General features: G+C 40.6%; 1 protein-coding gene across 3 annotated transcripts in view; it reads left to right on the forward strand.

Annotated features, from left to right (window-relative positions):
- Positions 1 to 15061, forward strand: part of LOC110973847 (uncharacterized protein ZK1073.1-like) — a 34219-nt gene that overhangs the window by 11863 nt on the left and 7295 nt on the right. For all 3 annotated transcript variants that reach the window (XM_022224998.2, XM_022225000.2, XM_022224999.2), the window contains exons 2-10: positions 1218 to 1268; positions 4014 to 4074; positions 9379 to 9496; positions 10081 to 10143; positions 10263 to 10332; positions 11094 to 11180; positions 12378 to 12458; positions 13991 to 14088; positions 14968 to 15055. In XM_022224998.2, coding sequence (XP_022080690.1) covers positions 1218 to 1268; positions 4014 to 4074; positions 9379 to 9496; positions 10081 to 10143; positions 10263 to 10332; positions 11094 to 11180; positions 12378 to 12458; positions 13991 to 14088; positions 14968 to 15055 — 717 coding nt within the window. The remainder of the gene's footprint in view (positions 1 to 1217; positions 1269 to 4013; positions 4075 to 9378; positions 9497 to 10080; positions 10144 to 10262; positions 10333 to 11093; positions 11181 to 12377; positions 12459 to 13990; positions 14089 to 14967; positions 15056 to 15061) is intronic.

Consider the following 15061-nt stretch of genomic DNA (forward strand, 5'->3'; position numbering starts at 1 on the left):
AGATGTACAATGTACATGTGCTCCTTGCAGTACATGTAAAGGTACATGTATATGCACTAGTACATTAATTTTGGCAAATAGTGAAGTGGGCGGGGTGTCCATTGTATGACAACACACTTCCTCTTGCTCGTGGGCCCTGTTGTATTATGATCAAAGAGGTGTCTGTATGTCATACAAGTAGAGTACATGTACGTGTACATGCAGGTATGTGTTGCTTGGCATTGTTTGGGTTTATGTCTAGTTTGTGCGTACCCTTTCTGAGGAACTCTTTTCATTGTGAGTTTATTTGAAAGCTGTCATGTGTGGTGCAGTATTATGTTTGTAACAATGATAAAAATGGAATGCATGACACGTGTACGTTTGTCATCTGCTGCATTTATAATATTACACCAAATGTACTGGTAGCCTTGGCCAGTGCAGGGAAAGGATTGTACACATTTCTGTTAATTTGTGCTGAGAAAAGGATTGTTCTACAGTGCGCTGGTGATACATCCCTGTTCCTGGGTTCACTTCACAACAGAGTTATCCAATTAATCATAGAATGGATTGGGCCTCCTGCGGTGTCGGGGGAAACACAGCAGTGGTCAGTCAACTGTGCCCTTTTATCCAGGCACCCAGAAAATGTCTGGACTGCAGTGGTGTTTTTGTCCATTTCCACAACTGGCCAGGTGTATAAATACAAGTCTGATTCATCAGTAACTCTGTTGTTGTCAAACTTCAAGCTGAATGACTAAAAATACAGGCCTTTTCGCTCAACTAGCTTTTGCAGTGTTTCAGTTTGGAATGGAAAAAGTCTTACATGATGGTTGCACTTCGTGTATTACATGTGAACTAAATGTACTACATGTACAAGAAGTATACATGTAAGATACTGGTAAGTCTAAATACAGTTCCACATTGCATTATTGTACGTGTTCTACAAATTCCGTAAGAGAAAAACAAGAGAGGAAAACCTCTGTTACCTTACAAAGCACCCCGACAAACTTCTAGATCACATACATGTATTCATGTTAATACTGAATTGTAGTAATTTTGGAATTGGAGTAAACAGGTGTGTAATATTTTTCATATTCAAGTCACTTGAGTCAATCGCGTGCACATACACTGTACACGTATGTGTAGTTTTCTCCCTGATGAGGAGTGAGTTCCTGTAGGCAAAATGCATTAAGTGCTTTTCTGACTTGTTCTCTCTCTCTCTCTTGTGTTTCCCCTTGCAGGAGAAAGTTGTCAAGACAGAGAAGTGGGGGGATTTTAATTGCTTTTTGCAGGTAAGATATCCAAAGTCGCAATCTTTCCGGCATCGGCATGTAGATATCATTCTTAGCTGAGGGGCTGAATTGCCGGCTGCCATGTTTCCCTGTATGGCCCGAGCCTTTTAAATATTTGCGGACACAAGGATAGCGTTACTTCGATGAAGTATATGTACAGTACCAAAGAGCAGGAGTACCTTGGTACTCTATCGACGGAGTGTACAGTAGTGATTTGCATATGTATTGAAGGCTGGAGGCTGGAAGTCATTATAGTCAGTGGGGGGGGTTCAGGGGGATACTTGTACAATCAAGGTCATTCTCATTGTAATGAATAAAACATGGCCATATGCACCATCTGTGCATAATGGTACCGGTACTTGGCACGCACAAAGCAAGGACGTGTCCATAGATTACCAGTTACCGGTAGCGTCCAATCACAGGATCCAAATATTGTGCTCCACGTACCGGTACATGTGTGTCAGTGTTCCAATTGAAGTAGTTTTCACTTCAAGACAAGGTCGGTAAATGTGATCTTAAGGATCCCCTACCTGCATCTTATTAGGTACAGGTATTTTTTGCAGCTGTCGGTTTGTACCGTGGCCCTTTCCTTGAGAATTTATGGTTGTGGAAACAACCTCAGAAAAACAATACCTTTTTGGTGTTGGAAATGAGTATTTTCTCACTAGAGAAAAATGTTACCTCCGTGGTGTACTTGTCCAAGAGAACTTGCAAAATAACTTTTAAAATTGGCTTCACAAACTATGGTCTACTATACGTTTATGTGAATGCTCGGACATTGGGAAGCTTCCCTTTTTTAAAACAAATTTTAGCCCAGGGATAGGTTTCCACATTGTGGCATTGCATCTGCATGTCTAAATCCGAGCAAACGTTGCACATTTCTTAAAATGATATGAATCATTTCTTCCTAATGCATTGTCGTGTCCTGTGTTGACCTGTACATACCAGTGCACGATGTGTGCTAATAAACTACATGTACATGTACTTGTACAGTGCTATGCAGACACAAGTTACACCCTCATTGGCTGTGCAGCAATATGCATCGAGTTATTGGTCTCATTGAATTCCATACACATCTATTGGTGGCCAGCGGAAGTGTATGGAAGCATGCAACATGTGAAACTTGTCATAAAATGTTACAGTTTACCAAGATTGTACTTTGACCCTGTAGGGTGGTACATGTTCTACTTGTATTCAGGGTACATGTACATGCATGACATGCTAGGGTGTAAACCCTACCAGTACCCACAGTACTGTACATTGTACATACATGTACATACTATGTATGGCTCTCCTCTGGTCTTGTGTGGGCAGACTTCTTGCCATTCATTGAGCCCGGTTATTGCACCACACACCCACAGCTTACTGGTCTATGACCTGATAACAAGGTCAAGAGATCAAGTGTTTGTAAATCTTGTACAGGGTGGGATTTGTGTGGGTCTTATGTGTACATACGTGTGCAGCAGGTGTAAAGAAGTGCGGCCATTGCAGTCACGCTTTTATGCACATTTGGGATAGGACCTACATGCACTTGTACATGTAAAATGCTCAGAAACGGGTGGCCCTGTAAAATCACTGTTTTTTTATAGCTGAAAATAAAGTTGACATGAAAAGTAGCAGTCTGAAATTCATTTAAATTCATTTTTACTGTGCTGCACGTACATGTATTTACAGGTAAGGTATGCAGCTCTTTCTCATATCCGCTGATTTCTTCATGTTTTTCCTGTTATGTGAATAGGAAAACGTTAATGAAGTCCTGTGCAATGTACTGGTACAGATACATGTATGCAGCATTTTGCCATGTAATTGTACATGTATATGTTCAATTTAAGGAGTTTGCCAAGTTTTTCCTAATTTCAGACCAGCAAACGAAAACTGAAAGAGAGCAAACTTCTGCCTACTGCCTACTACTTGAAAAACTTTCAAGTTTAATTCACACATTTCAACTGTTGTCTGACTTGAGAAAACATTTTCAAAGAGATTTGGGCTTTTTGTACATTTACAAGAGAATTAGGAACATGCATTTGTAAATTAAGTACATTTTATGGGTACATAAATGTAATTTACAGGTATACAGTATACATTTGAGGTATTTTCCATGTTTTTACGGTACATGTACATGATGAGTACATTTACTGAAGGAGAAAATCAGCTAAATGAACTCTTGTCAATGTCATGTTGGATTCCACTGATGTCAAATCTATATGTGTACAGGTATAGTTCTGGCATTTGTATACTGCAGGTCTTAAATTTACTACAACCTTGGTTTATTAAAAAAGAATAAAGCATAGGGATGTGATTGAATTGCCATAGAGCTTGTTGACCTGTCGCCTTTGCTTGATTGCATTGTAGAATTTCAAGAACCCCTTTGGTTGGTGAATGAGTTAGTGCAGAACTGAAAACATCACTAAATTCTGCATTGATTGTTATTAAGGTCAGGAAGAAATCAATCATTCAAAAATAACCCCCATCCTCCACACAGTGGCAAACATAAAAATTAAATTATCACCATGGCAACTGTCAGAGGTTGGAAAGCAGTGAATGACAGTGGCTCCTTTCATAATAAACCAGTGACAAACTAAATTGTACTCCCTGCAAAATCCAATTAAGTTTTAAAATGCCAGTATGCACATGTCCAGGTAAGTGGTGCATGCATGTTAATTGTATACAGCTTGTGTACAGGGACAATGATTGAAGATGGCTCTGGTTGGATTTTTGAAATTATTTCCATTTTTGTCTTTACAGGGAGATATCACAAACCACCATAAAATTCTAGTAATCACAATGCACGACATTGGCTTGAACCGTAAGTACCATCCGTTTGGACAAGTTTGGATCATGGGCTCTGAACAGAACATGGAACCCCTCCCCCACCCTCACATCCTAGAGTGCTTCATGTGATTGTGATTACTGATGCCCCATAATTACCATCCTTACTCTTAGTCATGAAACTTGGATGGGGAACACCAGTCAACATCTGCAGTTGGTCACCGCGTCGGGGCTGTTCCTAAACTGGAAATATTTACTATGAAGCTAAAGTTTTGGCCATTGTAATTGAAGTAAACTTGTTTCATCAGTGGTGGCCAGGTTTATTTTTAAACAAGAAGATATCCCGATGTGATGTGCTAATTTAAGAAACCTCATATCGTTTTTCTCGGTGGTACCTGTGTGTTTGTTGGGGGGGGATTGGAGAGTTTTAGTCTTGTCCGAGTCCTTGGCAGAAATACTGATTCTGATAGAGGAAAGCAGGTAAAAATTAACACCACTTCAGTGCAGGATCCCAGGATGTTGAAAGACAGCACTTGAAATACGTGCACTGGTATTGAACCAAACCACATAGATCTGGCAGTTTGCAAAGTGGTATGGGGCAGCGCGGACATCCAGGATTCTTGCAAAATGACAGGCACTGCGCTGATGAAAACAGCGACCTCGGCGACGTACACACGCACCAGGGGGGGGGGAGACCAGGGGTTATCCAGATCACCCAATCTAGGAGTGTGACTAATACCCACCTTGTGTCAACCAGGGAGATACCCCGGGTACTGGTACCTACTGGTACCTGGGAAAAACCTTGTAAGCATCTGATCCAGCCCTTCCTCAATGCTCTCTAAGGAAATACTGCCACAGCTGGGCAAAGGTGAGCTTGAGTGAATGTCCCATTTTACATCTGAAGTGACACTGATGCTCTCTTTGGTGCAGTTAACAACTAGTTGCACCATACAATGTATATAAAGATCAGTTGTTATACAAGGCCTAGCAAAAGCTGCATGAAACTTTCGGCAGTGCTGCACATCCATGGCCAAGTTTAATCAGTGACCATTTATTGACCCCTGGTCAATTCTCCCTGGTAATTCAGTGTACAAAAAATATCCCGGGTGCTAGGTGAGTTGACCCCTGGTTGACTGTGGCTGATCAAACTTGGCCCAGTGTATTTCACATCATTGACAGTGCATAGCTTCAATCACACAGTGTCTTTTAAAACTTTCATTGTGGATAATTGATGCCTGAACTAAGTGCAAGCTGACATTTAAAAAGTATATGGCAATCTTTCACACTACTTTTAGGATTCAATAATGGATCTTCTGTTGGACAGGTAAATTTAGAGTGGTATTTTGATAATGTACCCCAGTAATAAAAAAAAAAGAAGTTTGGGATACTTCATGCAGACTTGCAGGAAATGGTACAAATTTATCATGATATCCGTAAATATCCATATCCATAAAGAACACGTAAATGAGCTTGTTGTCTGGAAAGAACCACTGCCATTATTGTGATGAAACAAAATCACCTCTCTGTTTCCAAACAAAAAATCTACAAAGCTGTTGTAGGATTGGACATCCAGCATTGAGCAATAGACTGGCAATATTTACCTGAACTGAGAAAGTAGCCTTATCAGATTGTCTCATCAGGGAACCAGACACTAATGACTGAAACGTGATAGATATCATTAGGTGATCAATGGCTTTAATGGGCTTTCAACAAAAATCAGCCCATGTTACGAATAGAGTTGCAAAAGGTTTTCACAATGGGATGCTAACACAGCGGTTACATGCACCTGTACCCGGGGAGGGTACATCCAATTTGACAATCAACAGGGACTTACGGTAGTGAATTCCCCCAACCTTTCAGCATTCATGGAATAATGTACGCACCTGTTCATAAAAGTACGTTTGTTGCCGTTTTGTGTTCATAGTCATACTTAAAACAGTCAAAATGAAATTTGATTATTACATGTACATGTATGTGTTATTAATTTCAGTTTTCAAAAATTGCAGCATTACTGGAACATGTTGCCTTTTTAAAAGTTGTCTGTTAAAATTATTAGGCAAAACCTAAAGAACGTGTGCCATACTGTACGTGTATTCACAGTACATGTGCATATAAAAAAATGTAGATGTGTTTCCCACATGTCTAGATGCAGGATGTAGGGTAGGCACTGTACATGCATTAATTTTGTCTCAGTTACAAATACACAACTCGCAAAGGATGGCAAAATCCCAGATCTGGACCTTTGGGGCAGGTTTATATAGACATTGTTCCGGTACGTGTACATGTACCTCTGCTTGGGGACAGTTATCTTAATTCTGACCATACCGTGCACTTCCTGACTACAGTAATGAATACTACAACTGTACATACATGTACATAATGTACATCACATGTGATCCATGCTGTTGACTTGAGGGGTTTAGATTTACATGTACAAATCTCTTCATACAGGGGGCAGGTGTGCTGCTGTTCTAACATGCCTACCCATACATTGTTTGACCATGATATTTATACTTATTCATCCATTAATTTTCATGTTATTTAATTTCGGACACATACTTCTGGTACATGATACAATTACATGTATGTTCACATGTTACAGCCTTAACAGTCCCAAATCCTTCGATTTCAATAATGAGTTTACATACACCCTAGGGGAGTTACTAGGTTAAGAATATTAATGAAAAGTATGTGTATCAAGACAAACAAGCATGAACTCAGTTAATCCTCTGAAAGTACAGCTTGTAAATTTCTTTTAAAAAGGACAATTTAAGGAGTCTGTACTGTGTATCGAGTCTGATCAGGAGAAAGTAATGCTTGTGAAAGGGTTGTAAAATTTTTCTCAGAGAAAAGGCTTACCTGCCCATTATTTCCTGACATACTCCAGTACATGCATACACATAGGGCATGAGGTAATGAAAGAATACCAAAGCCAGCAAATGCTATGCCATATCCCATTCAGAGACTGTGCTTGCCGTACTGGATTGACCCAACCCATTTTTGACATAAACAACATAATTGACAAATGCACTGTAGCAATTCTCCTGCAGGTCAGGTTTCAGGACTCTTGGATTAAGCAGGCTCTCACCCAAAGTCAGTACTAGCAGTAGCTCACCCTTCATGTCACACTCGTAACTCTAGAAGACCCCCCTTTGATACTAGTCACGTGGCTGCAGTCTTCTGATGGCAATCAAATTATTATCCATCTTTTGATAACAAACTTTTGCAAATTTGTGACAAGGACAACCATCAGATTTGGACAAGTTTGTGAGTAGGATCATTACTACAATGTGATTGTGTGCATGGAGGTCTCATCTGCAGTTATGAACTTATGTGTACAATGTACACATGTACATGTACAATGTACACATGTACATGTACATGTACATATGTACATGGTATGTGTTCCTGCACTGGTACCAGGTACACCCACTCCCGCACCGTAGTTGTGGGGACATACACTCGACATTTCACCCATTTTGTGGGGCCAAAACTGTTGTGGGGACTCAGAAATGGCCCCACAACTGAGCTCAGATTTCCCTAACTAAAGAACTTGTCCCCTGAACGCTGTGAACGCCTACCCACATACTGTACATGTACATGTACACATGTACGTACAGTACACAGTACACATGTACGTACAGTACACAGTCGTACCATGGAGGCTTCTACATGTACCTCCATGGTTGTGTATCTGTACCTTTATGTGTAATGCGACCCACTTAAGTTTATCGTCCTTGTGATGGCTGAAGGCTCACTGACCTTGGGTGGCATTTTGTAGTTGTCAATCATTAACAGAGTGTGCATGATCAGGTTATTAACTTAATGTATTTCTGATACAAGCCCAGCACCTGTACATGGATGAACCAGTAGATAATAGCTACTCTTATTTCTCATTACCATTAATGATGTGAGGATTATATTGTAAATTTACATGTATATGTCTTCCAAAGTCAGGATCAAATATACATATAAAGTACATGAAATGAGGCATGATAGCCCCTTCCAAAAAAAGGAGGGCAATTACTTAATAGTTTAATGGGGCCTGAGAGGAAAGAGTGGCATCCATTAGTCAGCATACTGTACATGTCCAGGGATGAGGGGGGGCCGGGTTTTGGGTGGCAGCAGGTTATCACGTCATGCATGTGATTATAGGATGATGCCAGGATCTGCCTGGATAAAGGAGCAGCCGTCACTGCTGATACCTTGCTTTAAATGGTCCCATTGCCACTGCACACAAATTGAATCTCCTTTAATTAGAGTCACTGTCTACTGTCTCATGCATGGCTCCTGGATATGAAGACAGCCAAGGGCAGGGTTTACTGCACAGCATCAGGAAAAATACTGTTAGAGGCAAGGCTAAACCGTATGCTAATGCTGCAGTGCTCTGCTGAACTAGGCATATTCTCAGAAAGATGTGTAGTCTGCTACAAGTAAATATTTATTTTATCTTTTTTAAATGAAGTCTCAAGATAAAGTGGTAATGAGGGGAAAATGTTATGTGCAAATGCCTTCGAATGAATTTGAACGTCACCTATCAGCATCAAAATGAAACATGATTTTGTGGGTCTCAGAAATTAAAGAACTGACTCGATTACATTGTAGGGGTTTATATCAGCACTCATGCATTACAAGGTCACTGTACCCTTGAATTCCTGTAGAATTACATGTATGTGTGGAGTTAATGATGGGGGAAATCCTATTTTGCATTATAAATAAGCCTAAAACTGGGACACACAGCGAAATAGGTGAATAAAAGATTTATGTGCACATGAAGTCAAGCCAGCTCATTATGCAAAAATGCAATACAGTATTTATTGTATTCAACTGATGATTGATTGTGTACCTACATCAGACAACATCTGGAGCCTAGACTTGTTTGATATTAGGGCTGTTCTATGGTACATCTCATCTTCAGTTCCGTTACATTTTCTTTGTCATGTAGTCAGCCACATTGTAGTTCATCCAGGGTTAGGTTTACATCTTATTAAAAAAAAAAATGCAGTCTTGCATGTCTACTTATGCAGTATGTACACACATACCAGTAGGTTATAAAATGCTTACGGGGTTCTTGAAGTATATTTAGTGTAAGGCCAGAAGTTTTCATATGGGGAGGCTTTTTGGTGTCCTCATGGCATAGGTGGTTTTTCCAAGGATGTTATTTCTATGTGTTTCAGCTTTATATACACATTTGGCACATACATTTTAGTGTGCACACTCAGCCCTTCCCATATGTCATATTAATGAAATTTTCACGTAATTCAACTGGAATGCTGTTAAGCGCTGACACACATGTACCAATTTATTCCATCATTTTTTTCCATTTTCTTTGCTCTCTCAGACACAGCTTGGGTAAAGTTTCTGAACGCAAAGTGCATGGACAGCTTTGCCAGCAGGGCTAGTTTTATTCACATCAATGCCCCAGGGCAGCATGACAAGGCTGAGGATCTACCAGAGGGGTGAGAGGTCACAATTTCTCCCCAGTCCCCCGACAATACTGGTACCCCACCCCCCATTCCAGCCTTTCCATGTTTGTTATCAGTCACCAACATTTCTTCTGCCCCTCCCTTTCCAATGTACATGTAGTGATGCTACAGTGTGTACACATGTACATGTATGTTTACGCAATGTCAACAAGCCAAACAGTAAATCTCAAAGTGAGCCAGCCAAAAGGTCTCTTTAATGACGGTAACCGAAGCTGAAATCAGTGTAATAAAAACTTACGAATGGGGACTCCAGTTCAGTCCATTGACTAAACATCTGAAGTTGGGTGTAGATTTCAAACTAGATTGAGTCTTCAAAAGTCTGTGTGTTTGAGGTTGAATTCAAACATACAAGTTGCTATCAGTAGATGGGATTTATAGGAGTAGTTTAGGTCATTTCGTGACTGGTTTGCATTCTTGTCTTAGTGTGGAGACAGCCAAAAATCTCTCTCCCACATGTTCAAATCCAACTGTTAGACAAACTAGGAGTTTACAAAACAGTTTGATTTACTCTGGAAAATGTATCGAAGTGAAACCTTTTTCACATTGTCCATCAACAGATACGCTTTCCCAAGCATGAAGCAGATTGCAGAAGAGTTACCGGAAATTTTAAAGAGTCTTGGGTAAGTTAAAACAAGCGAGGAGGATCCATGGATATTTGTCACCCGACCAGAAACTGCAGATGAACAAAGGCCATGCATCCTTGACTGCAATTGATCACTCATCCAATCTTTCTCTCCAGGGTGGAAGATTCTCGAGAGTTGATCGGCGTTGGAGAAGGAGCAGGGGCAACCATAATGGTCCGGTTTGCTGTAAGTGTTCAATTGTTTAATAATTCCATCTCGTAGAGAAACTATCAATGGCTGATAGTTGATGTTTGTTCCAAAATTTGAAATGTGACCAGAATCCAAACAAAGAAAAACAAAAATCATAATTCACTACCAGGCTAAACCTTTTCTGGTTAGAACGGTGTATTTGGTAACATCTCCTTCTTGATTCACATTTACTGCTAATATATTTATATTCGACATACCAGAGAAGGTAGGTTTAGCTGAACGATGACAGTTCAAGTGAGATAGGCTCGTTGGACTCCTTACATGAACAAGAGAGGGCACTGCCCCCCTAGCAACAGCATTCCATACGAAGGACACTGGTTCGCTGATGCTGTTCCCTGTTTATAGAAGCAATGTGCTGGTATACCATGGAAGCAGTCCTTAATCTCTTCGTCTCCTTTTACTGTGGAGTGTTTATTTGTATGTGTGCATGGTAAATTCTGTTGAAGGCTTCAGAAGAGGGGGTGGGAACCAGTGTAGACAAGAGGGGAAAGCCCTTACATGTACCTTGGCATTTCACATGCACTACCAGTGAAGGGGCGCATGTACCATATTGTGTACAGGGGTGACAGTGGTCCTCATCTATTTTTATATTTCACGTTTTCTTTCACTTACAATTTTCGTACCTTGTTTTTTTTTTTCTGAAGATGTAAATGGAATGAATGAACTGTCAACATCGAATGTTCCTGATATTTGAGACATCTTTCTCAACAAATTTCAAATTGATTGTCTTGTTCCAGGCTTTAGCAGGCAAAAGGCTGTTGGGTCTCATCCTCCTTGAGTGTACGTCCGGCTCAGCGGGTTTCTTGGAATGGGCTGAGGGAAAGGTACGGGAGCATAGCTTCATTTCGTAGAACTTTGTCCTCTGAACATTCTCATTACAAACCCTGACACTGAATCATTTCTTTCATGGAGAATTCCTTTGTGGCAAAATTACTTTGCTGTCAACATACACTCACCCTTAAACATAGTTACCTGCAATTGGAATGTGGCCAGATATAAGTAAACATCCATCCCTTGACCAGAATTACATTACAGGTCTGCAGAGCAGCGTTATGTGATTGAATTCATGGACTGACAGCTTAACCTGATTCCAATCTGTCCTAGCAGTAATCTCAACAATTACACGTATCAGTATGTTAAGATTTTTTCCCCCCAATATCCTCATAATTCTGAGTTTTTCATGATGGAATGATGGAAGCCCATTTCTTTTGTTACACTATAATTTTTAAAAAGTATCGATTGATATGCTTCACCAATATGGTCCTGAAAACTGTCTCAGTGCCCTTTAAGATGTTTAAGTGTACAGGAGCAATTGAGTTCAATCAGTATTCCCTAAGAGTTCAAAGACACTCCCTGGAAAATTGAGATATTCTAACGTTGAACGCAGATCATACTGTCTCAAGAAAACTTTGCACCACCTCTTAAAAATACCTTCGTCATCTCTCCTCTATTATTCAATGAATCATTGACACCGGTAAGGAAGCAGATGTATTCATTAATTGCTGATCAGTCGATATTCATTCCCTGGGGCTCCCTATCACCTTTGTGTCAGCAGACACCTTGGTTCCCTGTGGGGGATGGGGTGTGGGAGTTGCTGTGACAGGGGGAGGTGGGGAGGGACGTTTGGATCGTCCAGCCACTAGTTTATTTATAATGGCTCGACAACACCAGGTGGCGTCATTGATTTTAGGAGCCGTGTCCATTGCAGCATCATTTCATTACTGGCCAAGAGGTTTCTCTTGTACAAAGAAGGTACTCTTAGGTGTTGTTACGCAAGTTTGCGGAATTGGATGGAAATTGACACTTGATTCTTAATGCTCATGTTTCTTATACTGAAGAAGCTGGAAAAGTTTGGCACTGAGATGGGAGAAGATATTGTGGTCATTTAGTCGCCCAAATCTTTGTTTGTCAACTGGGGCTTTTGAATACATCCATGAATGTTGTTTGTAATGGCTTCCTTTTCTAAGTCTGTAAAGCATGTGCCGGCCTTGATTTTTTTCTGTTCTTTCCCGACCTTTCAGTTTGCCACATGGAAACTAGACAGGCTTCACAAAATGAACCCCTCCGCAGAAAAGTACCTGCTGTTGCATCACTATGGTGGAGTAAGTCTAACTCAATAAGAAAGTTAATTTGCAAGGAATAATTAAAAATGAAATTCATTTGGTGCAGGTTTGAGTTATTGGCCTATGTGGAGAAAACAGTAACGGTATAAGAAACAATTTTTTAATGTACACTCGATAATTACGTTGTAGCCTATTTGTATAGTAGCTTTCAGTTTTTGCATGTATGATTATAAAAAAAAGAATAAAGTTGTTCCCTATTTTATTATTCTTACCTTCATAATAAATTACTCTAATATCTGTGCTTGTAGAAGCAAGTTGTCTTGAAAACATGTGGCTTTATTCTCCCGTCAGATAGTAAATGATGAAGAAAGATAAGGTATCTTATATTGTGAAAATACTAGTCTCAAGAGACAGATAGCAGTGAAATGGAGACACATGATTACTGCTACCAGTCGACCTGATACATATCGGTCCTTGTATGTGGTCCCTGTCAGGGATAGCCGGCAGCCGTGTCCTCCCCAGCTGTTTGCTGGTTAACTGTGCCTTAGCATGCATCGCATTCCTATCCGGCATTTTGTCGTGGTTTGGCGGACGTGCTTGGTGCAGACGATATGAATTAACGGCCACATCAAAGGATAGTGACATTGAAACAGGCGTGACTGTAAAGGGCAATTGTTCTGCAGGGTAGTTAGGGCTGGGACATGGTTGGGTAAACTTGAGTTGGCTTGAGTTGGCTAATATGCATACTATTTGACATTGATTACTGATTTACATTCTTGATATTGGTACATCTACCAGTATTGATGTGGATTTTTTATGCCTTTGATTTCTGTGTCACTGAATCTGTAAAGTAATAATTTTTAATATTCCCATCTTGCAACCTTGCTTTTTTTAATTTGCTATTTCAGTTTTTGACCACTGCTGCTGATTCCTTACATATATTTATTGTGATTTATAACGATGAGCTAGCTCTGAAACTATTCAGCCGTGATGAATTCTCATTGTACAACAGTAATGGAGACTAGGCTACAAAGACTGTGCAACATCCAAACATTACTTATCGCCCTTAAGACTTTCAAGGAATTCTATGGGATAATTGGAGTCAGTTCTCTTTCTTTGTAGGTGCACACACGCACCTCAAACAAGCGTATCCTGTAACTTGACAATACTTCAGGTTTGAGCTTTATAGGCAAAAACGTCAGCCGGATATTGACTTCCTGTGGTTAAGGAAATGCCCAGAGTCAACAAGTAGACATCCTTTGTCTCTTATTAAACATTCTTTGACTGCAGTTTGTGTTACAACATCCGGAGTATTTCTGACATGTGCTGTTCTAACCCCAGCTCAGTTATTTGGGATGTTTACCAAGTGTTGCAGCAAAGCCGTCAAAAATTCCAACACGCTTAAGAAATCTTGACGTGAACTTGAAGCTTATTTTCACTTACACAGGCTTTTCTCCTTTGCCCCCAATGTCCATCAACCATTGCGTTGCCGGAGCGTGGCTTCTGTGTGTGGCAAGGGAGTGACAATGAAAGATACACTGATATTTCCGTTGTGGTGGTGTTTTTTTCAGAGGAAGGGAAGTGAAGAAGCTGTTAAGGAATTCCATGCAAGTCTATATGATCGGATGAACGCCCACAACCTATCTCTTTTCATCAATGTCTTCCAAAGGTCAGTTAAGAGAATGAGTATTAAATCACCAGAGGGCCCAGAAAGTTGCTCCTGTTCTAAAAAAAAGGTGCAAGAAAAATTAGAAGTTTGCACGAAGAAATGCAACCTTGTTGGGTTTGCAGGGATATTTTGGGTTTGTGGGGACATTTGGGTTTGTGGGGACATTTGGGTTTGTGGGGACATTTGGGTTTGTGGGGACATTTGGGTTTGCGGGGACATTTGGGTTTGCGGGGACATTTTGGGTTTGCGGGGACATTTTGGGTTTGTGGGGACATTTGGGTTTGTGGGGACATTTGGGTTTGCGGGGACATTTGGGTTTGCGGGGACATTTGGGTTTGCGGGGACATTTGGGTTTGCAGGGACATTTGGGTTTGTGGGGACATTTTGGGTTTATGGGGACATTTTGGAGAGGGGGGCAAATAGAGTAGGAGAATAAACAACTCTGGTGAATGTAGATTGATGCGTATGATACACATATCTGTTGTTATATTGGACATAAGAGATGGATGACGTTTTGGTTTTATTACAGCAAATACAAAACTAACCTTTTTCATAATTGAAAGAAGCAGTCTCTGTAAAGTGTCTTGCCTAGGGACACCAGCACCATGAGCCTATAGATGCTAGTACCATGAGCCTGACACTGGTTAACTGAGAATACAACTTGAATGAAAATCCCCTCCCCAACCCCCAGTTATTGTTGCTCATTCCGAAGATAATGACTACAAGATGAAAGATAATAATGTCAAGTGAGATCATACCCACGGGTATGGTGGTGTATACTGTACATGTACCCCCAGGCAAAACACCTGCCGACCCACCTAAGTGCTTGTCCCTTACTGTCTCTATTCAGGAGGCTAATCAGTTATTTTGGTTTTTCAGTCGTACTGACATCAGTAGCTTACTGAAGAATCTCCACACTCCAACGCTGGTTGTGACGGGGCATGACTCACCTCATGTTGGTGAGGTGGTAAGT

Source organism: Acanthaster planci, linkage group LG13 (assembly GCF_054643075.1).
Source record: "Acanthaster planci isolate LZ-2023a linkage group LG13, COTS_SCS, whole genome shotgun sequence".
NCBI classification, from domain to species: Eukaryota; Metazoa; Echinodermata; class Asteroidea; order Valvatida; family Acanthasteridae; genus Acanthaster; species Acanthaster planci.